At 44.9% G+C, this 27,179-nt stretch overlaps 1 protein-coding gene across 3 annotated transcripts in view; it reads left to right on the forward strand.

Moving 5' to 3' along the window:
* The window catches only part of LOC119397885 (nuclear pore complex protein Nup214), a 188,166-nt gene that overhangs the window by 21,089 nt on the left and 139,898 nt on the right, over positions 1 to 27,179 (forward strand). For all 3 annotated transcript variants that reach the window (XM_037665206.2, XM_049416428.1, XM_037665210.2), the window contains exons 9-12: positions 2,887 to 3,007; positions 5,716 to 5,871; positions 13,455 to 13,587; positions 21,387 to 21,433. In XM_037665206.2, the coding sequence (XP_037521134.1) occupies positions 2,887 to 3,007; positions 5,716 to 5,871; positions 13,455 to 13,587; positions 21,387 to 21,433 (457 nt within the window). The remainder of the gene's footprint in view (positions 1 to 2,886; positions 3,008 to 5,715; positions 5,872 to 13,454; positions 13,588 to 21,386; positions 21,434 to 27,179) is intronic.

A 27,179-nucleotide genomic window follows, 5' to 3' on the forward strand; every position in this document is an offset into this window, starting at 1 on the left:
ATGTTTATCAACTTATCATTATAATGTGGCCTTGCTCTGTGAGATGCATCATGCTGTTGGCATCTTATTGGTCTTGAAGGATGTATCTCATTTATTTTTGGATGCATATCTCTTGGCTGCTGACAAACATTCAACATCAGTAGTTGCTTTTAGTGTGCAGCTTGCTGCAAAAAGGCTAGGAAACGGCACCTGTTCCTCTGATCTGTCTTCACAGCACTTGAACCTGGCTTAATGAATGCTCTGTTGTGTTAAAGGGGCCCTGCAACACTTTTTCAGCATGGTCAGAAAACGCTGCCAGTCGGTAGTCGAGCCTCCCGAGAACATGCGAGCCAAACATTCAAGCGCAACACGCGACCTGGGATTTACAATAAATTCTCAAAGTCAACTAAGAAGCGCTTCCTCTTCTCTCGACAGAAATGATGCTTACGGCGTCACTGCCACTGGCCACGCCATTGGCCGATTTGAAGATGTTGTGCTCGGTAGTTACTGCGGCTGCTGTGAGAGGCCGTCACTTGCCCCCGCGCGTGCGATCGCACTGAAAGTACGTTGCGTGTTTGAAGAAAAAAAAAAAAGTGCTCAAGGTTACGAGGCGCTCGTGATGTACCTTCTTCCCCCGTGCCACCCCTCCCTGCTTATCTTCCAGCGCTTTCGTCAGGACGAGAGAAGAGAGAAAGCAATTACAGTGTGCGACAAATCTTTGTAACTCCGTTTGTACTGGACGGATTCTAAAAATTTTTGCGGTGGTGGATTCGTGAGGAAATATGCATCTTTAATGAAGCCATTTGATGGCTACTTGGAAAAGTGTTGCTGGGCCCCTTTAAAAACTGGCTCGATGGCACTGTGCCTATGGCATGCTGCTGAGGATGAGGTTGCAGGTTCACACCATGGCTTTAGTATTATGAGGGCAAGAAATGATAATGCTTGTGCACTTGAAATTTAGGTGCCTGTTGAATTAACGAGAACCCTACCCATAATGTTCCTCATAGACTGTGAATTGCTCTGGAAAGTCAAACCCCATAACCTGATTTGATTCGCTGTATTATGTGTAGACTGCAGAGGGAAGCTGCAGCGCTGGAAGCATTTCCTTGCATACTTTGGTGACGCAATACTCGGTGCCCCAATGTAAAGCACGTGTGTTTTGAATAAACGCAATTACAGAAGTCTTAAAGGAACACTAAAACAAAAACAATATTTTTAGATATCATTGATAATGTAGCCTTAAAGAACTAATTTGTTGATTTTTGTGGTAATAGGCTTATTATTATAGGAGAAAATGAAGGTCAAAGTTTTTTTTTTACTCTTGGACCAAAGCTGTAGTAACGATGCATCACTGGGATGTTGCTGGTTTCTTAGTACTATTTTTTCACACTTGAGCCATTTTGGTTCGCTTAGAGCTTCTGAAACTTCCAAAGTTCAGCTAATGGATCTTCTAAAAAGTGCAGTAAATTGCATTAATTTAGTCCACTTTTTATTGATTAGAACTCGACTAGGCCTGTGGAGAGGCCGTCAAAAATCTATGGAGTCAGTGAGCTTGTGCAGGAACTTCAAGGTGGTGTCACGGGCATTTTGTTTTTGCATCTTTTCTGGCTTAGTAAGAGTCTTCTCACAGTAAGTCTGTTTTATGGTATTGTTGAATGGTAATTTACTTAACTAGCTCGACTTATGCTTTCTCTTTGGTGTCCCTTTAAAAAAAGAATAAAAGTTTTCCAGAAATTAAACAGGTAAAATATCTAATGGCATAGACTTCTGCTTGGCAGTTTTCATGTCCTAGTGTGATCAGTGAAGTACTAATAGGGTCAAAAAACATAAAAAGCACTTGGTGTTATTGGTAGTTCTCATGCATCATGTGCAATACAGCCCTTGTGTCCTTGTATGTTGTCTTTCATCATACACTGGTCTTAATATTGCAGAATTGAGTTTCTAAAAGCTACATATTACTGTTCCTTATTGAGGAAGTAGCTTTGAAAAATGTGAGTTTTGTAATAAGTGTTTACAAAACTGAAACTTTTCATTTTAGCGAATCACATGTACCTGTACAATGCCTTTACACCTTTACCTTTAAAGTGGTCATGAACCACTTTTCCAAGTAATGATCTAATGACCTTAGTATTGGAGTTTACTGCCTCCCGAATCGATTGCCGCAAAACTTTCTCGAATCCGTCAAGAATGAGCGGAGTTACGGGGGTTTGGCGCACACTCTCAGCGCTTTCTCTCTTTTCTCGTGTCGACGAGCGCACTGGAAGCTAGACAGGGAGGGATGGCACGGGGGTAAGAAGTTATGTCAGCGCGCGTCATGAAGTGCGATCGCTCTCCCGCTGTGATTCGCATGCGCGAGTGCGGCTACCGTGTAAAGTTAGCAGACTGAGGAGTGCGGCATGGGCAAGTGGCGGCACCCCGTGGCAAGAAGCGCATCTCATCCGGCTATCGGCCAGTAAGCATGCTATGTCTCCACGATGTCAACATGCAGACGCCCCGTCCACGGACGAGAGTGAGAACCGGCCTCTGTTTGAAAAGAGGGCGCCTGAGGAAACAGCAACTTGGCGCTCCGCTTGTGGCCTTTACGCGTCGCGCACGACTGTAATATTTGGCAGAGCAGTTCATAGCCGTGTCAGCTTTCCGCAGATTGTGTTTTTTCAACAAGCCCAAGGGGTGCTTCATGACCCCTTTAAGTGAAGAATGTTTCACTTCACGATGTACAAGTCTGGTTGTGTCTTATGTCCCCAAAGATGGGATATGTGTATGTGTGTTGTGTACTGGGCTCTAATTGTCAAGCAGTCATGTTGGATGAGTGGTCCATTCAGGAGCTGATGAGTATGAGAGGAGTGTAATGAAGTGTGCAACTGACAGAATTGTTTAGTGACAGAATTGTCTTTGCAATGGCTGCAGATGCAATGGGAGCTCTGGGAGCTGGATAGCCATGGGAGAGCTGAGGTGCCTCTGAAGAACAAAGAGGAGACATTCCCTCTGGGAATGGCAGTTTCATACAGTGCCCAGCGCAACATCACAAGTGAGCATTTTTGTATCCCAACGCATGTACTGTAGCCTTTTATTTCTTTGCTGCTCGAAGTGAAGTTACCTTCACTGTTAGTGAAAGCTTGAGGCATTCTTAGCTTTCAGTAAACACGCGTGCAGGTTTGCAAGAAGAGTGTGGTATTTTTTGGTGAGCATGTAAGAGTGCTCCTACTTTCTTGATTCTCGTCATGCTTGGAAATGCTCACCAATTATTGGCATACATGGAGCATACAGCAGATAATGAAATGTAGTTTGACATGTATACTTTTTGCATCATGTTGTGCCTGCATTTAGTGCACACGCAGGTTCTAAGTGGCGATTTCGTGATGCACATGGTACATGTGGGGCCTCTCGTGGCAGAAAAACTCGTCCAGAGAACATTAATGAGGGATGGTCTTTTTGCAAATGACGATAGAGTGTGACTAGTGGAGCCTCATTTTAGAAGTCACTTTTTAACGCGTGTTAATTTCGGTTAATAATTTTGTGTGAAAATGAAAATTGTGCATTGCAGACGCTTTGAAATTTGCCATCAGTATCAGCCATAGAATTTGCAAATTGATGAATGCATCATTCACTTTTACCACATTGCATGTAAGGACTAGTCATGGTGGCTTAAATGCAAGGTTACTTCGCTGTAAAGCAGATGTACTATTGCGCTCAGTATGAGCTACATCACATGAGCGCATGGCCGAGCGCTCTGCAAGGTTGTACAGTGGCACCGATTATGGCATATTTTTGCGTTATCGGGAGAGAGTTTGGCTGTTCCTGTGAGTGCGCATCACCTCCACTTTCTTTCACCCTCGCCCTCGTTTTGCCCTGCGGTGATATCAGCTTCGAAAATGATAACTTCGAGGGTGAGAGCAAGCAAGTGGGGGCGATACGCGCTGGCACGAGCAAGCAGCGAAACTCTCTCCCGATAACTCGAAAATATGCCACGATCGGCGCCACTGTACAACCTTGCAGAGCGCTCGGCCACACGCTTGCGTAATGTAGCTCATACTGAGCGCGATAGTATATCAAACGCGGCAGTGTAATGTCAGAGAACAACTGGCACCTATTTTGCTGGCCTTGTTGGGCCTCATTGGGGAAGTGTTTTATCAGTCTTCATGCAGATGACATGTAAAGTGGTTGTGAGCACCTGCAGTTGTGGCATGTGTTCTTTTCCGTGGCTCTCTCCATATGCGTCAAATGGTTGCTGTGGCAACGTGCACTGTTGATGCAGTTGCAGCCTGTTGTAGTGCTGAACATCAAGTTTTTTCTGAGCTCGGCATAGCCAGGTTGGCATACTAGCTTCGATCGCTGTGATAGTTTGATGAGCTGGATACACTGGGGTATATCTGCACCTTTAGCAGCTATGGTGTCGTGCTGCTAATCACAAGGCCATGCGCTTGATTTTCTGCACACCAGCCACATTTCGATGACTCTGCAATGCAAACAAACCCGTACGCATAAATATATGTGCACATTAACTCTTTGAGGGTCGAACTTATTTTGCGAAATGCACTCCCAAAGCGTGTATTTTTTTTATTGCTGAATTAAATTCTTCAACCGATTCTATTTAAGAAACAGATTGTCTGAAATTTTTTTGCATGACTGTAAAGTGACAAAAAGATAATTTTTGTTGTTACATACACATGGTGTATTCGTGAGTAACATCAAGCAAAATACTAAAAAAACACACATACGATTTTTTATAAATAAAAATTATGCGTTGTATTAAACATAGCTCACAGACATACAAAAATAAGCACACCAGAGTACTTTTCCAGTAAAAAATGTTCTTGCTTTAACACTAAAAACTTTCCAGCGTGTGATAGTTGAGATGTTGTTCCTTCATCATCATCCGAGTCTGAACTAGTAAGTAAATCCTTGTCTGACGAACTGCCAACCAATGAATCATATTCTGATTCGTCACTTGGTAATAGTCCACATTGGAAGAATCTCCGCTCGACTCACTAGCAGCAGAACAACCGGCATAGCGTAAGCGAACTGCGTAAGTGAGCGCACGGCAGAAAACTGTATGGTTGTGCGCCGTCCAGAAAGCAAAACGAGTGAAAAAGCTGTAATAATCCTTTGTCTTATCGCCAACGAGACTGAGTTAGTTTTTCCCAAGTCCCCAAAACAGGAAACGCAACCACGGCGACATCGTTTGTGTAGCGCCACATGGAAACAGATGTAATAAAAGAGACAAGCAATAAACGAGAGAGTAATAAGCGGTCACCCTTTGAAACATTAGAAACCAGACAGCCATCAGCTTTGCGGGTGCGAGAAGCGATAACCACCCGAAGAACGATACAGAAACCAGCCACACCGCGTGTGCTCGCTCGGATGCACAAGTGAAAGCCGGCGTACCGCTTTGGAAAGGGGGGAAAAAAAAAAAAAAGCAACGGAGAGAGCTTGGTGCATGGAAAAAGTTCCACTTATTCCCGAAGTGTGACAGCACGTGCCAAGCTAGAGAAATGACAGCGAAAACTCCTTGGTGCCTGTTAGGTGACACCGTACATGTGCGGCATAAGCCCTTAAAGGGTTAAAGAACCCCAGCTGGTGATAATTAATGTCGAGTCACCCTCTAGTGTGTGCCATACCGTGGTTCTTGCATGTGCAAACCTAGAATTTAATTTTTATTGTGCAAGGATTTTCTTCTTTAGTCTTTGTCTGTGTACTATAAAATTTATTTTCTTTGCATGCACGGTCTTTGATCAGGCAAAATGGAGTCATGGCCTCCAATGCCTGTCCTTCTGGTGCTGTCAACTTGTGGAGGCCTTTCTCCATTCCACATGAAGAACTTAGCACGAGGAGCACCTTCTCTCGTGCGACCCCCTGAGCCACTTCTGCCAAATGGCCAGCGCAAGCCCATGAGTTAGTGGCTTTTCATATCCATTTTTTATGGGGTACTAAGGATAGTTTATAGGATTACTGACACGTGTTATTGAAGTTCTCGGAGCTATGCCACAGGCTTCTTGCATGTAGTACAAGGATGACACTTGGCAAGTATGGTGGATAACGTACGTTATAATTTAATAGTAAAGTTGATATTCAAATGACAGCCTGTAATATCATCATTATCATGACATAATCAATCTGAGCTTTGTGTAGCAACAAGTCTCGGAAGCAAGTGGTAGCCAATTGACTGAATACGGCACTCTCACATCACACCGTTGACTGACAGAGAAGGAGCAGCCATCATGTGATAAGTGCCATGAACCAGCGACAGTAATACACTTTTAGATTATGTGTCCACATACCAAAGTACAAAGACAGACTCACTTCAACATATTTTATAAGTTACACATATCACTTAACGCAATGTTATTTTTAGTAGATGATCCTCTCGTACCTCTGGCTGATAGGGTCAGCTTTTTAGACAAAAATGATCTTTTAAACAAGATTTAGAATACTGCTATGTATGCTGCATTTATTACTATCACCCTGCGGCTGATGCAGCATAGCTTTGGACCATGTGACAAAATTTAACTAACCTCCTAAGTAGTTTCCGAGCACCTCGACCACCAAGACAAAAGGGAAGCACTGCCTGCAGAACTGCACGCATCTGTAACTTATTTCTGTAAAGGCACTGCATGAATGTTGAAAAAAGTCCTGTTAGGTGTTGGTAGCTTAGCAGGTTAGATATTGCATACTGCTGAACACGAGAACCCACCACACTGGTCTGGTGGTTATGGTGCTTGACTACTGACCCAATGGTCGCAGGATCGCATCCTGACTGCAGCGGCTGCATTTCGATGGTAGCAAAATGCTGAAGGCTCAGGTTTAGGTGCACGTTAAAGAACCTCAGGTGGTCAAAATTTCCCAAGCCCTCCACTACGGCGTCTTTCATAATCATATCGTGGCTTTTGGATGTAAAACCCCAACAATTATTACAGCGACAGCTGTTATGAGATCACAACAACAGCCGATTTTGGTGCTGTAGTTGCCCGGAGGCGGCGGCCAACTACGGCACTAAAATCGGCTGCTGTTGTTGTGATCTCATAACAGCTTTCACTGAAATAAGTGTTGGGGTTTTAGATTCAAAAACCATGATACGATTATGAAAGACCGCTACCGCACGAAATAAGAAAAAATGAAATGAGAAAAAAAAAATTATCCGGGATTGGATGGGATTTGAACCCGGGCCCTCTACGTGGCAGCCGAGTATTCTACCACAGCCACACCGGTGCCTGAAACTCCTTCGCAAAAAGACCCTATACAGGCGTCATGTCTGGCAAGGAATCGTGTTAACATATGTAACAGAGCTTGGTAGAAGAGTAAAACAACAACCAAGCGTCACACAGTGCGAATTGTGCAACGAGTGGGTCGTTGAATGCTTCCAATGCATTACAAAGGGCTCAGCCATAATTCTTCATTGGAATAAGCTACAGCACAAAGTGCACATAATGCCTTACAGATGTGTAGTGGGTACCGCGCTTCTCCGCAGTATGATGAATAATGGCATAGTGGATGCTTCCCTAGTTCACAAAATTGATTTATGGCGTAGTGGGTACCTTGCAAGTGTACTTGTATTAGTTGCCCCAAGAGAGTTTACAACAGGCTCTAGAAAGGCTGCTCTTCCAGCTTTTGCTAAGACTGCTGCGTGTTCCGTGTAGGCCTGGTGATTTTATTAGTATTATTATGCTGAACACGAGGACGTGGGTTTGATTTCCAGCCACAGTAACTACATTTTTATAGCGATAAAATGCAAGTAAACCACTGTATTTAGATTTATGTGTACATTTGAAGAACACCACGTGGTCACAATTAATCAGGACGCTCCCACTGTACTGCACGCCTCAGTCGGGCTTTTTGTTGTAAACCCCAAAATGGTTTTTTTTTATGTTTAATTCTTATGCCAGATGATCATATGATGATTTTTTAATTTTTTTTTCAATGTACGGTAGCAATCTACACATGCTGCTGTTTTGCTTCTTGTCAACTGGGAAATGGTACAGCCAAAATAAGTAGGCTTTTGTGAATATAGTAACTTCTTTTGGTTCAAAGTGAATTTGAAAAGTAGCAGGATTTTAATAGTAGTAGGGTGCAAGTTATAAGCGATAAAGTATGTTATGTTTTCAAAATTTGCTTAGTCCATATAAGCCTTAACTAATACACTTTAAAGGGACCGACAACCGAATTTTGCGGTACCCGTTTTCTTGAGTGCAATGGGAAGCTTACCGGTCAGAGCTTTTAATCACGGAGTGGTAACGCGGAGAACGCCGTAAAACATTTGTAATCAGAGTTTTTCGATCTGCAGCGATTATGCAGTCTTAATATCACATGCTGCAAACAGTGAGAGGTGAGCGCGATAGCGATTATACGCCAGCAGTGGTGACAAGTTATGCACTAAGTATAAAAAGGCAATGTTGCGTTTGCAAAGCCTGCGGCGCCGCGACTACTGCTTTCTAGCCTATTAAATTATTTTACAATAGTTATAGCGTTTTTCTGGGGCTTCTTGTAGAAGTACTTTGGCCGTACACAGGTCGCTTTATCACATTTTAGTCAAGCCAAGCCAAGCTAAGCCTTCGAAAACGAAACAAGTGGTAGGATATACCAGCAGTGTTGTTCATGAAGTGGTAGCAATCCTCCACAGAACAGTAAGTCGATGGCATTTTGCGAGCAGCAGCGCAAACCCGCGTGCTACTCTTCAAAAGTCCGATACAACGAGAGCAGATGAGAGTCGAGCTACGCGGGAAACGCCGCCGGACGCCTCGCGCATGCGCCGCAGCCTCCGTTTCACTGGAAGCCACGAAAGCAGCGCCGCATCTCATGTTTTACTTCTTTTACCTTAGAAACAAACGGGATTTGACAATAACATACATATTCAATATTTCAGCCCTCGTTCTGGTGCGTGTAAAAGCATTGGACTACGTACAACAAAGTGCTTAAGACTGCATACGTCTAGTTCATGGCGCTCGCGCTAGGCTGTGCGACATGCCGGTTTTTCTTACTTTTAAACGCGATTTAAAAATATAAATCCTACTCAGATCGCGAAAAGTATTCTGGAATCTGTCACTATAATTCACGGCCTTTTCATTTCCACCAGGATCTAATCACCCGTTCTGGCCAGTTGTCGGTCCCTTTAATATATACTTGGCCCATATAAGCCTGTGTGACATGCTTCTATGACAATGCCAGTCTATGTCGTTTATGTGTCTTCTCTTGTCCTCGTTTCTTTACGCTGCACATACTTAGTATGCAGGGTGTTTCTTTTTTTTTAGACAATACAGATTTTTAATAAAAATTTTATGACAGTCAGGCTCCTGTCATTTTTGCACGTGAACTCTATGTCGAGGCTGGAAATACTTTCCCGCAGCTGAGATGACGTTGACACGACTAATTAACAAAAACTCGTTAATTTACTTTTTAATTATTAACTTGAGTGCAGCTGTTTATATTAGGAAGTTGTAGTGCATGATAATTTATGGCATACCCATTTTTTAGAAATTGCAAAAGTGGCGCATAGTTCGAGATATTCAGCATCAAATTTCAAGGCCGATATCGAAACTGATCGTGCCCGGTGTGCACAAAGCACGGCGGAACACTGGAACGACACGTGACAGGGAAAGTGAGGAAATTTGAATGAAGGCGCGCCGGAGCAGAATTTGGTCAGAAAAAACGGCAAGCATTCTGAAATACACAAGTAACAGCCTATTGTTTGCGTGCGATGGGTGGTGCTTATCTGTTTCTTCCTTAAACTATAAAGAGGTGCAAAAAACTATTTCGCCTGTCTGCAAGAAGCACAGCAGTGGTTGCCCCTGAGTTTTATACTTCCCAGACAAAGAAAAGATTGATATTGCTGTTTTCTTGTGCACAGTTCGAAAGAAACAGATAAGCACCAAAGACTACGCAGCAAAAGTAAGGCGATGCACAGGCACAAGTGAGATGACTTGCAGGTTTTCAAGAAAACATACGGCCACGGTGTGCCTTCATTCAAATTTCATCTCTCCCTTGTGATGGGTAGTTCCAGGTCTGACGTAGCGGAAAGGTTGCACTTCGTTTGCGCCTTGCGTGATCAGTTTCAATTTCGCTCTTGAAATTCGATGACTAATATTCCGAACTACGTGCAACTTTTGTGATTTTTTAAAGATAGATATGCCATAAATTGGCACGTACCACTACAACTTTGTAACATAAACACCTGCCCTCAAGTCAATCATTAAAAAGTTAATTAACGAGGTTTTGTTGATTAGTCACCGCAGTGTCAATTGAACTGCGGCAAAGTATTTCTGCCTCGACGTGGAGTTCATTTGCGAAAATGACAGGTGTCTCACTGTCATAGGATGTTTACAAAAATCTGCATTTTTATTAAAAAATCTGCATTGTCTAAAAAAAACACCCGGTACATCAAGACATGTACCAACTAGCCCACCAACGGATTCTTCTAGAACTGCTTCTAACCTTTACAGAGAGAATAATCGGGGTGCAGGTGATATGCCTTCAAGTGTGGCTTTGTGACAGCATGGATTTACCCTGATTAGGCAGTTTTGTGTTATAACGACTCCATACTGCAGTGAAACCACTTGTTCTGGAGGGTTACCTGTGGTAAAATAGTACATGTGTTTGTTCATTTCAAATACCTCGAAATTTTGGAAATTTTAAGTTTGCGTCGAAGTGAATTTGAACTAGGGTGTAAGAAAAATAATTCAGGTGTTGACACTCCGCTCCACGGTGCGTCCAGATAGTGTTCGGCGCTTTCGGTCCCCTCGTCGCAGCGCCCACCACGCAACTGCAGCTGGCACATGTACTGTGATGATGAGCTGCGTATGTAGAGTCCGTAACGGCGTTGCGTACCTGAGAACGCATGCGTTAGAACCACGGTGTAAGAAGCATAATTTATTTTTCTGACACCATGCCATGGAAGCAGCTGCGGCGTTCACCGCACATGACGTTTTTCAGTTGCGAAAAAACTCGGTTTGCGTTTCTAGCTCTAGTTGCTAGTGTGCACGGCGCTTTAATAAAAAAGCAAGGAGAAAAACAAAAAAAACATGCGTCCACCTCGTCACGCTCGGTTCCCACGTCGCAGTGCCCCCCATGAAACTGCGGCCAGCGCATGTGCTATAGCCGAACATTATCTGACGCGCTCTCCGTCGCGGCAGGCGGAGAGTGTCAACACCTTATTTTCTTACACCGTGATTTGAACATACAAAGTGCTTGAATATTGACGCAGGCCTTAAACCAGGTTGAGCATTGCATCATGGCTGGTGATGCATGTCACAAATATCCATAGCGAAGAGCTTCCCCTTTTTCTCACAATTACTATACAGCCAAAGACTGCATGGTGACTGCAATTTCTGTCTGATGTACTGTGCTCGTCAAATGAAACCCGAACAGCGGCAAGCCTTCGCATGGCATAGTGCGCGCCGTCCAGTTATCACCATTGACAGGCGCGTGCATCCGGTTTGACCGCACTGCGCATATGCGCGCCTGGCCATGGTGATAACTGGACGGCACGCACTATACCACTGCGAAGGCTTGCCGCTGTTCGGGTTTCATTTGACGAGCACTGTACAGACGCAAACACTGCACAAAATCCTTGTGTGATCTGTCGTTACTGAGGTACTTCCCATAACAAGCTTAAAGATCTCTGAAACTTGTTCCATGTAATACAATGGCAACATATTCAGACAGCACTGCTCTAGCTTGCACAAGCCAGAGAGGAGCAAAGGCTCACATCACACTGCTTGACTGGCCCAAAAATTACCTAGAAGAGTATGATGCAACTCAATGTTGTTTGTGGTGTTTGTGTTTTCCTTTCAAATTGAGGTTGATGAAAACTATATAGCGTTTTTTTTTTTCAGTAGAAGAATCTTTTAATTTCTTGACCACCATGGTTGCACTGTGGCTGTAAAGTTTAGCATGAGCTGGGTATACTGTTGTTGCTGTGGCACTTTGTCATGCAAAACGCCAGCACAAGAAAGCTATGACAGGGAGCTGAGTGTGCCTATGTTTGATTCTTGGCCACAGTGTCCACATTTCTTCAGTGGTAAAATGCAATAATACCCACATACTTTGATTTACATTAGCTCTGAAGAACCTAAGATAGTTCAAAATAATGTGGGGGGGGGGGTCCCACTACAGCATGCCTGGTAATTATGTTGTTTTCAATTGTAAAGCACCGTAATTTATTTTTTGTGTTCTTTTGTAATTCTTGCCATGCATTACCCATCAGTATATGGCAAATAAATGTTAAACTTGCAGAGCAACAATCTGGGAATGAATTAATTGCCATAAACAGCCATTCTTCATTATATATTTGTGACAGCTGGAAATAATCATAGAAATTTAGCCGACCTTAATGTTCTGTTTAAGTGTCTTTAATGGCGCTAGCTCATAGCATTTGGTGAACTTTTGGTTGACTTGGGTTGACTTGATGTTAACTTTTGGTTGTCGACTTCCACAGCTTCAGTGTACATACACAATCCACTAGGACCGGCTTATTCACTGTCGTCCATTTTCGATGGAGGCGAAAATGCGGAGGCCCTTGTACTTAGGTGCGCGTTAAAGAACCCCAGACAGTCGAAATTTCCAGAGCCTTCATTTACGGCGTCCCTCATAATCATATTGTGGTTTTGGGATGTTAAACCCCAACGATTATTATTATTATTCACTGTCGTCCACTTCCATTATTTACAGAGTGATTGTGCGCACATCCTTCTCGTACCACAGCCAGTGCATCAACTGACACTTCCTAATGCGCCCGCAGATCAAACGGTAGAGGGTGTGGAGGAGGGCACAGGCACGTGGAGGAGACTGGCGTGCCCCTCACGCAAAGCGTACATGACACACAACCTGGCACTGACATCACCACAGAGCCAGCGCAACAATGTGAGAGCACTGGGTGTGCAAGCGTGACATGAGCACCACTGGCCAAGAGTGAGGCACGGTGCACACTATGGAGTGGTGTCAGCCCTTTCCTCATCCTCTACTGAGATGATACACTAGTGTATAGTAATGAATGAGTCAACTGATAAGTGAAAGAAGACTGTTCTGTAGTGAGTATAGGCCATCTTGACGGTACACGCCAACTAGAAAACAGTTCTTTCAGTGAACTCATTAATTTTAATTAATTTCCTGACAGTTTATTGGCCCTTATCTTCACTAAAATTATGCTCTGGTATCATATCTATCATATGTAATCGTGAACCATGTACTCATTTTTATACAAGTTTTATTTTATTCAGGGTTTTGAGACATAGCAGAAAATCTCAACTTCAGGTTGACAAAAAGTGGACCGGAAGTCGCCGAGCAAGAAACATAATGTCGCTAAGTGCTAGCGCCATAAAAAAAGAGCCGCATTGAGTTTCCTACTGTATTTGCTGACACTGAAGCAGTTGCTTTAAATGCCACTATTATGGTACCATTCTTTTTTTGTTTATTTATTTATTGTTTTATATAGTACACATGAGGGATAAAGGTCTAACTGTTTTGTGCATATTCTTTTCTTTAAATAGGCAACCCTCCACAGCCACAAATGCAACAGGCACCACAACTGCTGGCTTCATCCACGTCAACTGGCTTCTTGCCCGTTGGTCATGCCGCTGCCTCTCCAGCAGCAGTTTCAGCTGCTCCTGGCAGCCGTATCAGGTACGTGTTATGGGGTGGTTGTGCCTTACCCAAATATTTTAAGTTGATGAGCTCTTTGAGTTATGATGCTCAAAATGCACAGATATACATAGTGTTTTTTTTTTAGACAATACGGATTAGTTATCAAAATGCTATGACAGTCAGGCCCTTGTCGTCTTCGCTGACGAACTCTACGCAAAGGCGGAAAAACATTGCCACACCTAAAGTTACATTCAAATCAATAATTAACAGAAATGCGTTCATTAACTTCTTAATTGTTATCTTTAGGGCCATTGTTTACATGGAAGATGTTGTGTCGTACGACCCCTCGTGGCACGCGGAAACACCTGTGCAGCAGAGGTCCCCGTACATGCCACTGGGTGGAGCTGGGTCTCCCCCATGCCTCTTTGCTATCACCAATCCGGCGTGGCCGTGCCGGTCATGTGACCCGTGCCTTGCGGACCAATAACCTTTCTTCTCGCTCCTTAAAACCGCCTGCAATAAACGCGGGAGAGCAGTCTCCCGTCAGTATCGCCGAAGCTTGGTCTCTGCGTCGTCACTCCGCGCGCCCTCCCGTCGTTCGGCCTCTCCGTTGGCCCGCCGCGGGTTACGCCGCGCTCCTGCCCTACACAACACATGGCGACGAGGTAGTTGAACCGCTACGCTACTACGACAGGCGACGCCAGGAAGAGCACGACGTACGTGACACTACGCTACGGGTCACATTTTTCTGCTGCGCGTCGGTGCTGCTTCCTGCACGCTACAAGCGCGTCGACCTGACTTTGCTTTGTTCCCGCTCCGGCTCCTTCTACGACGCCACCTTCCTGCTTGAGCCTACGGCCTACCTCCTGCACACATGGCGGCTCCTTTTGCAAACCTTCCTCCGTTCCTCAACGCTCCCGGCAAGCCTCCCATTCCTTGGCATATATGGCACAAGATTTTCCAGGTTCACCTGAAGGCGGCCGGCGGAAGCGGCTGGGAGGACGAAAGACGTGCGTCAGTGCTCCTCTGCGCGCTCGGCATCGAGGGCCAACGCAAATACTTCGCCGCGCAAGAGCAGCTTGAAGCGGAAGGCGCAGTTACGGCGTCTGGTTCGGGCACGGTGCCGGAGACAGAAGCGGCGACGGCAACGACGTACGATACGGTGCTCCAGTTTTTAGACGGGCTTTTCGCCGAGACAACGAACATGCTAGCCGAGCGGCACCTGTTCACGAGCCGCAAACAACTGCCCGGCAAAACGTTTCTCGACTTCGTCACCGCGCTGAAAGAAAAGGCCCTGTCATGCAAGTTCGGCGCCACTTACGACGACAGAGTACGGGACCAAGTAATTCACTGGGTCGCCAACGCACATGTACGGGCCAAACTACTGTCGTACGGGGAAGCCCTTACGCTGCAGAAAGCCGAAGAAGTTGGACGCGACTTGGAGGCGCTCAACAAAGCCAACGCGGCGTTCGGAGAAAATGAGCGGCTACTCGGCTCGCACTCCTGTTACGGCGGCAGCATCCAGTGCGTCGCAGCGGCTCAAAATGGCGGGTCGGTTGCTTCGCTTGCCCCGCATGTGACTCAACATGGCGGCGGCTTCCCCCCCAAGTCGGGCGGCCGCATCCAAGATGGCTGCGCGGGCTCGACGGCGGGTGTACAAGACTGCGTTCGCTGCCAGCAAGTGCAACAGCTTGCGCCCAAGCCTCAAGTCGGCCCCTGTTTTCGCTGCAGCAAGTTAGGGCATTTGGCGACTTCAAGAAATTGTCCAGCCAAAAAGAAAATTTGCCAATTTTGCCGTATCAAAGGGCATTTCGCGGCAGTCTGCCGTAAGCGACGAGCTTCGGTACAGGAAGTGGCCCCCGTTCAAGACCGTGCCTCCGGCACTGCCACAGTCCTGTCCGTGCAAGCTGCGCCGACTAGCCCAAGGGACTTGCGCATCCCTGTTATCGTCGGAGGACATAGCCACATGTCATTGCTGGTGGACACCGGAGCCACTGCATCGTTAATGACCAAGAAGGACTTCAACATGCTTTTCGCTTCGAAGCACCGACTGCTCCAAATGTCCATCCAACTGCAGGATTTTTCGAAGCACTGCATACCGGTACTGGGCTATTTCCGCACGGACTTGCAGCACCAAGGCAAGCGGGTCTTCGTCACCTTCTACGTGACAGCACACGGCACTTCACTGCTGGGGCTCGACGCCATCCAGCAATTGGGACTCCTGATCGACGGCGTAACGTTGACGTGTCGTCTGGCTACACCAGTTTCCTCGCAGCTTCCTGTAGCTGTACCTCCGGGGTTCGAGCACCTGCCTGGCCGGGCCAAGAGGCGACAGCACATCGTGCCAGTGTCTTCCAAGCTACGTCGGCTGCCTCTGGCGCTACGGCAGCAGGACGCCAGCGAGCTGCGACGGCTCCAGGATGACGACGGCCGTGGTCGACGGCCGCATTCAAGGTTGCACATCAGCAACCATGCGTTCCCTGCGCAGGCCATTCGCGGTGGCCCTGCTGTCCAGTGCCACTCTGCACCTGCTGAAGCGCAGCCTCAAATTCCTGCAGCCCAGGATCGTCACTTGGAGCCTCGGAAGGAGAGTCCTGGGCATTCTTCCTCCCCGCCGGCAAATGTGCAGCAACCCATCAACGACCGCTTAAGGACGCAATTTCTGCCAGGGGGAGACGATGTTGTGTCGTACGACCCCTCGTGGCACGCGGAAACACCTGTGCAGCAAAGGTCCCCGTACATGCCACTGGGTGGAGCTGGGTCTCCCCCATGCCTCTTTGCTATCACCAATCCGGCGTGGCTGTGCCGGTCATGTGACCCGTGCCTTGCGGACCAATAACCTTTCTTCTCGCTCCTTAAAACCGCCTGCAATAAACGTGGGAGAGCAGTCTCCCGTCAGTATCGCCGAAGCTTGGTCTCTGCGTCGTCACTCCGCGCGCCCTCCCGTCGTTCGGCCTCTCCGTCGGCCCGCCGCGGGTTACGCCGCGCTCCTGCCCTACACAACAGAAGAGTTGTAAAATGTGACAATTTATGACATGCCCTTTCTTTAAAATCGCCGAAATTCAAGACCCTGATCTAGGCGAAACCAAAACTGAGTGCACTGGATGCGCAGGAAATCCGTCATCCGTGTCACTTCAGACTGAAAGCTTGCGTAGTTTTTGAAAAAGGGCGTGTCGCAACAGAATATGGTCAAGAAAAGCAGTAAGTCATCCCAAATAACCAAATGGATCTCTTATTCCTTGCGTTATCGCCTACCGGGGAGCAATAAACGAGAGAGTAACAAATCGGTCATCTTTTGAAAGATTGTAAACTGGAAAGCCATCAGTATTGCAGGCGCAACAAGCGGGAACTGGCCAAAGAATGAAACCGAAAATAGCCGGCGCACCTCTGTAGTAAAGCATAAAAAAAAAAAAAGAGAGAGAGAGACATCGACGCAATAAAAAAAATTCCATGCAGTGTGGTAGGACATGCCAAGCAAAAGAAATGATCGAAAAAGGCGCGCATTTTAAACATACAGGAATGACGTACATGTACGTCTTTGACTGTCTTGTGGCTGTTAGCGGATGACGTACATGTACGTCTTTGACCCTCAAAGGGTTAACGCAAGAGTAGAGTGTTCTAGTTGTCTACCAGTGGAAGCTACAGCGCAAGTCGCCATTTTACAAAGGTCTCTTTGTTGTAACTGTGGCGCATCTGCCATGAAACTGAGTGCATCAAGAGCCATAAAGTCTTATGGCATCCCTTTCAGCTTGTGAAATCTGGTTGTGGGTCTTGCTTGCTTATCTTTAAAGTAAGATCTTCACCTTTGCTAGGTGCAGTTTAGTCGCACTTCGGTGCTTCATAAATTTCTGTGCATCTTCTTTTCGCTACAACTGGGTTTGAACTGTTCATTTGAACAGTACTTATCTTTAAATTTTTTTTTTGTAATATTTGAAGGCATCAGGCAGGACTGGAAAATTGTTAATGCTCTATAATATGGTCATTATAACCCATGGATAGTTATGTCTGGGGTTGTAAAAGGTAGGTTTGAATGTATGGAGTGCTGTTCAGCACTGTAACTCGAATATATTAAATTGTTTATTTCTAAAGATCAAACTTCCTGCTCAAGAAGTTTAGTTTTCACGTACGATAGTGTAAAACATAATTTTATCAGTTTGTTGAAAACCATTTACAATATACCATTCGGTGTTCTACAGTTTGATCTGTTGGTTTCTGCTGCAAAAAGAAAAAAAAAAACATTCAAGTACTACGTACAGCTGGTTTACCAGCAAAGCTGAAACATGCGACCCTGGTGTTTAGTACTGGGTTAATCCCGATGGTTCATTAAAGTCTTTGTGTTTCTTAACGCTTTGAGACGCTATGTACACAATTGTGTACACCACTTGTTTTTGGTAGTTGTGTCGACTAGGGGCTGCGAAACAGCAAGATACATTGAGCTTTGGATGACATGAACCTCCTGTATAATACATTTGTTTTCATTTAACTTCATTTTGCACTGCGCTGTTGCATATGGTCACTTTGCTGAAGGCACTACCATGTTAGACGAGCCGTTTGATGTTCTGCTTCCTGCAAACCACGTCAAAAGTATAATTTTTCTTTGCTTAATATTGACATAACCGAAAACGAATTTGCACTAATTTCTACCCTTAGATTTGATTCTATTTATGCAAAAACAGAGCATGAATGACTTCAGAATAAATATATATTTGATTACAGTTTAGAATTAATTGCTATACCGGTCATAAATTAGCGTATTACGACATTATTTTTGTTGCACTAGTAGGAATGGGCGAATAGTAAATGAGGTTCGAAGCGAATCCGAAGCGAATAGTGATTTGTTCGAATAATTTCGAATTAAATAATTCGAATAGTATTTACCGCATATTATTAAGAAAAATGAGCATTTTTGTGATGACCCTTGCGCAATATTTTTAAGGATTGAACTAGGTATGAGTGAATGTCACTTTTTTGGTTTGAAATGAAGTGGAAGCAGCCTTGAATAGTATCAAGATTTGAATAGCAGTAGGGTGCAAGTTATAAGTGGTGCAATACGTTACATTTTAAAAATTACTATACTTAGCGCATATAAGCCCATATAACACGCTTTTAAACTTACAGAAATATGTACATTTAACCTTGAAGTGTGGCTTCGCGGCAGTGCAGATTTCCCCTGGATGGGTTGTTTCACGGCGCAGCAACCAGACGCTGCAGTGAAACCACCTTTACAGGGGGTTATGTGCAGTCAAATATATACATATATTCGTTCATTTCGAATACTTTGAAATTTCGAATATTCAAAACGCCCGAATATTCGCCCATCCCTATGCAATAGAATATCAAGTGCCTTGAAATAACGTTGTATTGATTTGAGGTATTTGCAGATAGTTCTTCATAGGTGGTGTTTGAAAAGGTTAATGAGGTTACATGTACGTTTGGCTTACGTTTGTCACAGCGTTTATTTCACATGCCACACACTATGCTTCACAAGATCACCATCATGGAGGAATGCACTGATGGGTTCATTGTGTTTGGTAATGCGTCAATCACAGTGGTTAGTACTAGCTTTCACTGTTGTTACACGGTGACACACGGGGGTCACACGTTTCAACTTCGCTGGTTAAGAATCTGTACGGAGTGCTTGTGCGGCGGTAATTAGATTGCGTGTATGGGCTGTCGGCACAGCCAATGGCGCACCTCTCTTTCTCTTTTATCAATTTTGCATTCGCTCTGCATTTGCACCTGCTCTTCATTTTTAGTGGACCATTGATGAGCACTGGGGCTTACCCAATTTCTGTGACACGTATGTGCTAGGAGTTCTTGCATACATAGGACAGACAAATTTTGGTTTTGCTTAGCCATATACAGCTTCACTGTAAAAAATGGGCCTTTACTTCTGCTCTTCTCTCTACACCTAAAACTTTCATCGTGCATATGACTTCTTTCTCATCCATGTGGAGGACACCTAGCTAAGCATGCATGTTTCATGTACGCTGAATTTTTAGCTTTACACAGAGTGCAGTTTGACCACTGAGTAACATCAAAAGATTGACATTTCTTTTGTGTAAGTCATAGGTACGGCCCATTCTGGCTAGAAAAACATTGTATATTTATTGGTCAGATTTATTGGGTAGAGGGGGCATTGGTTTATATAGTTTAGCTTTTAATTTCTTTAAGACAAGTGCTTGTTGTGTTTAGGCCTGTGGGATGTTAAATTCTCTTTGCAACGAAGGAAACAACACAGTGGTACAAGCACAAAATAGGTATTTAGTTTTGTTCTTTCTGTATAAGATTGCTATCTGGCCAAAGTACTTGTGAGGAATATTTAGTTGAGAGAATGCCATTCAGAATCTTCATACAATGATGCCAATAATCTTTGCCAATTTCCAACACTAACACCCATGCCCAAGTTGGTCGCTGGTTGCGTCTATGTGCGTCTATCGATCATGTTCACCCGCAGTAATGCTGTGCCCAGAAGCTGCATAAGAAGCTGTTTGTGGGACAGCCCCTTGAAGTGCACTGATGAGTGAACTAACATCCGGCAGCTAAAAAGAAGAGAGCAAGTTTTTCTCGCTCCTTAGTAATCCATGTCATCAGGTGGTGCTAACATTAAAAGCTTGTACCATCTCATAGGTACGTCATCATCATTAGCCTACTTTAAGTTTACTGCGGGTCGGAGGCCTCCCCCAATGATCTCCAATTCACCCTGTCTTGCGCAAGCTGATTCCGTTATGTGGCGGCAAATTTCTTTAATTTCATCACCCCGCATAACTCTATAGGTAATGTCAGAAGTATTACCCTATTGTTGTCGCAGCACATGAAAAACTGGCAAAGCCCAGAGAAAAGCAAATCAGCACCTTTCCACGGGCTATTTTTCTCTAATTTCAATTACCACATAATAATTAGAAGTTGTGCCTGTATTTCTTTTGTCAAAAAGTAGAGGCAGGAAAGAATGTTGTTTGCTATCACATTAGGTTTTTTTTTTTACTAATACAGTGAAACTTTACTTCAATGAACTTCAAGGGACCTCAGGAAAAAGTTTGTTAAAGCGAAAGTTTGCTGAACAGAAACATTTATGTTCTATAATTTGTTATCCCAAGCTGAAGGAAACATTGGGTTTTCAAATGAAAATTCAAAACAATTTATGCTTGCCTAAAACCTTGTGAAGAATGCAGTAATATTTTGCTACACTTGTGTACTTAAGAGTGCAGTGATCACGGCCTGAGTTACTACATGTATGTCCAAGCTCTCATGAACCTTCTCTGGTCCTCAATTCCTTTGCTGTCCAGCAAAGGACTTGAGTTTCTCCAAGTATATCAGTGATATGCAAAACATCCAGCTTTTCGTCCAGAGATATGCGCTTCCATTCGGCACGCGATTGCAGGGCCAAGGCTACAGCTGTCGCTGCATCTATGTCTCCGGCTGGCTACGAGATTATGTTGGCAGCCAGTCGAGTTCAAAGTCAATGGATGCACTTTTTGTAGCAAGGTAATGAAGCACCGTTGAAAACGTGAAATCGCTGTCTCCGTGATTAGCCTCGGTGGCACACCTTTGGCAGGGCCACTCGCAAAGGCCACGGTAAAACTATGCCACAAAAAAAGTGTGGTTGTACTTGTTGTAATGATCAACATGACCCGGGAGGCATTGGATAGTGATACGGAATATCTTCGTAGAAGTGAAATACGCACTTCACTGAATTTCGTTAAACTGAAGTGCGTTAGCATTGGGTTCAGTGGCGCTTCGGTGGCGGATTTTAAAAAAGTTCGTACAACTGAATAGTTCGTTTAACTGGCGTTCATTCAAGTGGTATTTTACTGTATCTACCTTCTTTTTGTGTTTAGGAAACCATCAGTAGGATCTGGTGCTGCCCCTCAGCTTACAACCACAGGCAAGTAAAGCAAAATTTTTATAATAAAATTATCGGAGTAAAGTGATGCTTGAGCGTGACTGGTTTGCATCTGTGTCCTTCAGTATTGAATTACTCCGTTGCAAATCATCATCTATAATTGTGATTTTGGTGCTGACCTTAATATTTTTAACACAAGCACACGTGTGGGCACATGCCTGCAGACAGACAGAGACTGGGGAAAAATAAGTAGAGTACTCCAAACTTTACGCAGTCTAAGCAGGAAAAGAAGAAGGAAAAGGAACACCAACTGTAATGGTCATAAGTTAATTGGTGGGGATGTCTGGTTATCATACGAGTGATGACTAAGGTTCAATCACATTATTGGTATAGGAAGCTTTGTATCTCTTTCTATAGGAAAATCTTTGGCTGGTATGAAAGTTTTGGACAATTTATTTCGGCCCTCAACTGTGCACTGATCACAGCAATGTCTGAATATGCTAGTTCTTTCTAAAAGGTGTTGCATAAAAAAATTAATAAAAACATATACAAGCAGTGGGGACCATAAAGTGCTGAACGATGTATAACGTGACAAATTATACAATGGTTTTCAAGTTTTTATTACAAACGAGTGGATTACAATTTTTTGTAAGGATGACATCAGTGGAAGAATCGTGGAGAAGGTATGTATTATATACTTGATTCAACCACCACACTAAACTCCATTAAGTCTATGTAGCATCTTTCTTAATTTACATGTGAATAAGATTCAATAATGCTGATGATTTTGCTGAATGATCTGGACATGAAAGCATATACTGCAAAATCCCGAGCAAGCCCCCCTCCCCCCCCCCCTTTAGCAAGTAAAAATAACTGGCAAGTGCAGGGGGGCGCTTTCCTGGAATGGTGCCGAAATTCAAGATGGCGGCAACAAAGTTTTCCCACAAGTAAGAAACCGAGTGTATGTTGACTTCTTCAAAAGCCTTCCAACTCGTTCATAGCATGGTGCATACGACGGCTCACAAACACAATGGTAGCGCGATCAGACCAGGGGAAGCATGGCATGGAAGGACCTTCGATGATGAGCAAATGCAACAGCTCTAAGTAACAAACTTAGTTCTCAGAGGCCGTACTTTTGCTGCCTACATCGTCATAGGTACCATCTTGGAATACAGATCATCAAGGCCATGCTTTTGCTCACGGGGCCCTGAAAATTGTCATGGGTGTCTTGCGCTGAGCTCTGGGTGCGCTAAAAAAAAAAGAAACTTGGACCACCAATTTCGGGCGGTTAGAGATCAGGTGGCTAAGCAGGATTGGATGGGATTCATGCAAGCCAGTGTGTTGCATGGACGCAGAAAAAGGGGGGGTTTTTTGTTACTGTGGTAACGGAGTGATTGCTGCGCTGGATGGAACAGGCAACAGTGACGTGCATGCTTCCCCTACGTAGGACCTTTTAGCTCATTCCATTGGCGGTGCCTTGCAACGTCAGTGGCGAGTGAAATGTGGTCATGTGACCTCACAAAAATTGAGTTGAGGGTAGGCATGCTTTTTTTTTTCTTGTACAGTAGACTCTCAGTAAACGGAAATCTCTTAAACGGAACTGCTGCCTAAATGGAACCACTGACCCTAATATGATTGGTTTCATACATGAATTCTGCACCCCTCTTCATCTCTCGGTAAACAGAACTCGTGTTAAATGGAACAAACTTTCCTGGTTCCTTCAGGTTCTTTTTATCGAGAGTCTACTGTATTTTGAATTTTCTAGGCTAAATGACTTCGAACTGCGTGCCTATATTGCTGCCGTTCTTGCTGCATTCATCTTTTCATCCTCCAGTCTACGCAACCCGCAAGTAAAACTGGGGCCTTGAATAGTGTGGAGGGCCCCTCTAAGGGACAGGAAGAGAGCGGAGTGAGTTGGAACAAACGGGTGTTAAGGACATTTTAGTTAAGAAGAAACGGACATGGGCAGGGCATGTAGAGTGAAGACAAGATAACCACTGGTCATTAAAGGGACACTAAAGGCAAATAACAATTTATGTCGGAGTGAAAGGTCAATGTATGACAACATCTAAAATGGCAATATTATCAACAGCAGTGCCCTACTTACTGAGAAATTAAGCTAAATGTATCACACGACGTGCGCCACGAGTAGGACATTTTGGAAACGATCCCAATGACGTGAGAGCATCCGACTACAATTAATCACTAGTAACCAACCTAGCTGCAATAAAGAAAGAACCTTCCGTGCATCAAGAGACGTAATAAAATGCTGTTTGTTCGTTTCTGTTTGATTCATGGAAAAAAGAACCTCTTTGGCGTTGCCATGGGGAGCGTTGCGCATGGTTCAAAGTTTCCGTTTTCGCCGAACTGCGCTTCGCCCGGCGCCCGGCTTCGCTCACGTGGTTGCATCTGAGTGGTAGTTTCGGTATCGCGTACTGCCGCGTGTGTTTTGCATGCTCGTGAAAGTCACTCTGACAGAAAGTTCGACAAAATGCCGCATGCATGTGATGTTGCCAGATGCCCGAATGGTGCATGCTGCCAGTGCATGCCACCGCGCAGTAAAGGCAGGCAACGTTGGGCGCGACAACAGTGACGTGAGAAAGACCGCTTTCAGGCGGGTGATTTGAAGTGTGCTAACGCGATGTGGACCACTAAAACATGATTTTATTTCAAAATAAGCACTTCCTTGGCACTAAAGTAGCACTAAGAGGTTTCTGGACCACTATTTCAACAATCAACGTAGACTTAATATTTGCCTTTAGTGTCCCTTTAAGACTCACAGACTTGATTCCAGGAGAAGCCAAGCACGCGAGGATGAGGCAGGAAGTTTGGTGGGCGGATGAGAATCAAGAAGATGGCAGGGATAACGTGGCCACAGCAAGCACAGGACTGGGTTATTTGGTGAAACATGGGAGAGACTTTTGCCCTGCTGTGGGCATTATATTCAGGCTGATGGAGATGATGATGATGACTGCTGGGACGAGACCCTCGCTATTACAGAGGGAATGGGTTAAGGGCTTGTTTCTTTGTTAGACACAACCTAATTAAACCAACAGACAACGAAGCTAAGGGAGGCACAGGCAGACTTGATGCCTTCAGGTAGCACGTGGGTGTTGATTGGTCAGCTGCCAGTTTGTAAGAAGATCACGGCCTGCATAACGCCAGCTAGCAGTAAGTGTGTTCCACACTCGCCACCATGGCTACGAGTGGCGCTTGCTAACACTCCCAGTATTACACGCACAGAAAAACCCAATAAAGTGGACGGGAAAATGACCGCCGCTGTAGTTCATTTGGTAGAGCATCAGACGCGCTATCTGAATGTCATAGGCTCTGTCCCTGTTGGCGGCAATTTGTTCTCTCCTCCACTTTAATTCCATTTCATTTATGTCATAATTACCACTACAGTTAAAGACTACAAATAATGGCTCCCTTGGCTTTGTTGTCTGTTGGTTTAACAAGGCTGTATCCGAGCTACTGATTCCATTCTATACTCGCGGACTTTTCTTGGCAATGAAAGAAAGGCTACAGGGGAGGAGCTACTGCACATGTACTGCTCCGTGAAGTCATCAAAAATGTAACTACGCATATGCGCGGCCGCGCCGAGTAGCAGCGCACATCATTTCTGCGACGAAGTTTTGGTAGCAAAACTGTGTCACTCCAAAATCTTAGCGACCTGGAAACTGCATGCACATTTGCATGAGCACGCTGAAAAGTTGCTCAAGACGTGCTGACGAGCATAGGATCATTGCGTCACGCGAAGGCAGCGCTACTTTAATGAATACTGCTAATGCAGGCCTATATGTACATTTTTATGGAGTAATACCTTTTAATATAAAAAAAACTAACACTATTTCAATACTAACAAAGAAATTGCCGACCGCATACAGCAGTCAACGGTCACATGGCTGTGTACGTCGGATCGTTCATGTTCCTGCCGCCGGAGGCGCCGCAGGTCATTTTTCGTGACTTTTAATTAAGAAATAAAAATATAAATCCACCTCTCACGAAAAAAACACAGTTGGTTTGAGTCAATGCGATGGACAATCTTTTCATCAGTGGAGTCATGTCATTTCATGTTCTGGGCAGTTGTTGGTCCCTTTAAACTGCGCGAAAAGACCAGTACACAAGCAAGAAAACACAGAGAACACCACGAGCGCAGATAGTTCTGCGCTCGTAGTGTTCTCTGTGTTTTCTTGCTTGTGTCCTGGTCTTTTCGCGCAGTTTAACGTCTAACAGCAATGAACCAACCAGGCCGCCAGAACGTATTGCTGAAGTTTAATTCTGGCGCAGAAAACACGGACGCAATTGTGGGACTATATTCTTCAGCGGCAGCACACACGTAGTTTGGCTCTGTAGCCTTCCCTTCATTGCCTAGAAAAGTTGTCCACGAGTACAGAGAGCTGTGCACATGACTGAACTGGAAGCACTGACTAGCACATTCAATGAAAAGAAAAACACCAGAAAATACCCAAGGCCATGATGCCCGGCAGCTTAACTGTTCTGCCTGGTTTACACCTTCCAGCATGCTTAAGGGAGTGAAAGCAGAGAGAAAGCCACAGGCATACAATTGCTACCTTTAACTACTTATATTTAAAGAATATTGCTGCAGGAGATTCACAAAGCAATCTAGTGCAGTAGTAATCACCTTCTTCGCTGAATAAATAATACAGGGGTGAGACAGCTGCGCAGATTGCGCATTTTTGATACAATTCCATTTTCCTGCGCCAAGCTGCTCCAAAAGCATGAAAATCGCAAAAATTGCGCCGTACTGCTCCAAAACAGCCTCGAAAGCCAGAATTTCAATGCCCACGTCAGCTTCGTTGGGAAAAAAGGCTGAGTTGACAACATGATTTTCCAAGTTGCACCTATAGCAGCGCCTGGGATACCAAAAAAATGAGACATTCGCAAAACGCGTATATGCACCCAACCGTGTTTCTATGCACCCTTCTAATGAGGGCTCCCATGATGCCGCCATAACCTCCTCTGGGTTGTTGTAAATATGCGTGGCACCCCAGAAATGTTCTGCCGTGCCCCGAGCGTGCTGCTGCTTCTCGCTAGGCTGTGTCTTCTGCTGCTATCAAGTGGCATGCATAGCGGGATGGCTCTCAGGTTCTTCATTTTGCATTGCGTGTTCCTCCAGTCGCAATGGTTTTCGCGTCGACGCAGCTGCATGTGGTTACCTACGCCCATGTTTGCTGTGGGAGTGTTTGTACCGTTACGACCCATACCGTGCACGGGAGAGGCATCACCCTTTTTGCATCAACGCGGTGACAACCAACTTCCTGCACGCGACGCGTATCTGCGATGCTCTGGCTGTTTTTCACGCCGAAGTTGGCAGCGGACTGATGCGCAGCACCTTTGTATCATTCCCCAATAAGTGTGCAGTATGCTTACAACGTCGCAATGCTCGCAGTACCGTATGCGATAGTCAGTGCGAGATAGCTTTATGAGATAGTCAATGCGGCGAGGTGTCTTAGTGCCCGTGCCGCGCTCTCAAAGGCGGTCCCACACGAGGGGGCAACGAACGGCGGTAGCGCGCCTTTGTTCTCACCTGTTCAAAGCGTGCAGTAGGTTTGACGCTACGCCAACCGCGTGGCCAAGCTTAAGGTGATTATTGTGATGTCCTCCTTACAAACACTGACCTACAGGAAGCTCTGGAGAAGCTTGAAAAGCTAAATAAGCAGATCTACAAAAAAATCAGTTTCACCGCAAGTGAAGCAATGAATGCGATAGCATCAAATTGTAATATTATACGAAGTAAGGTTGGCAACTAACTAACACCTATAGA

The sequence above is a fragment of the Rhipicephalus sanguineus genome, chromosome 1, assembly GCF_013339695.2.
Source record: "Rhipicephalus sanguineus isolate Rsan-2018 chromosome 1, BIME_Rsan_1.4, whole genome shotgun sequence".
Lineage (NCBI taxonomy): Eukaryota > Metazoa > Arthropoda > Arachnida > Ixodida > Ixodidae > Rhipicephalus > Rhipicephalus sanguineus.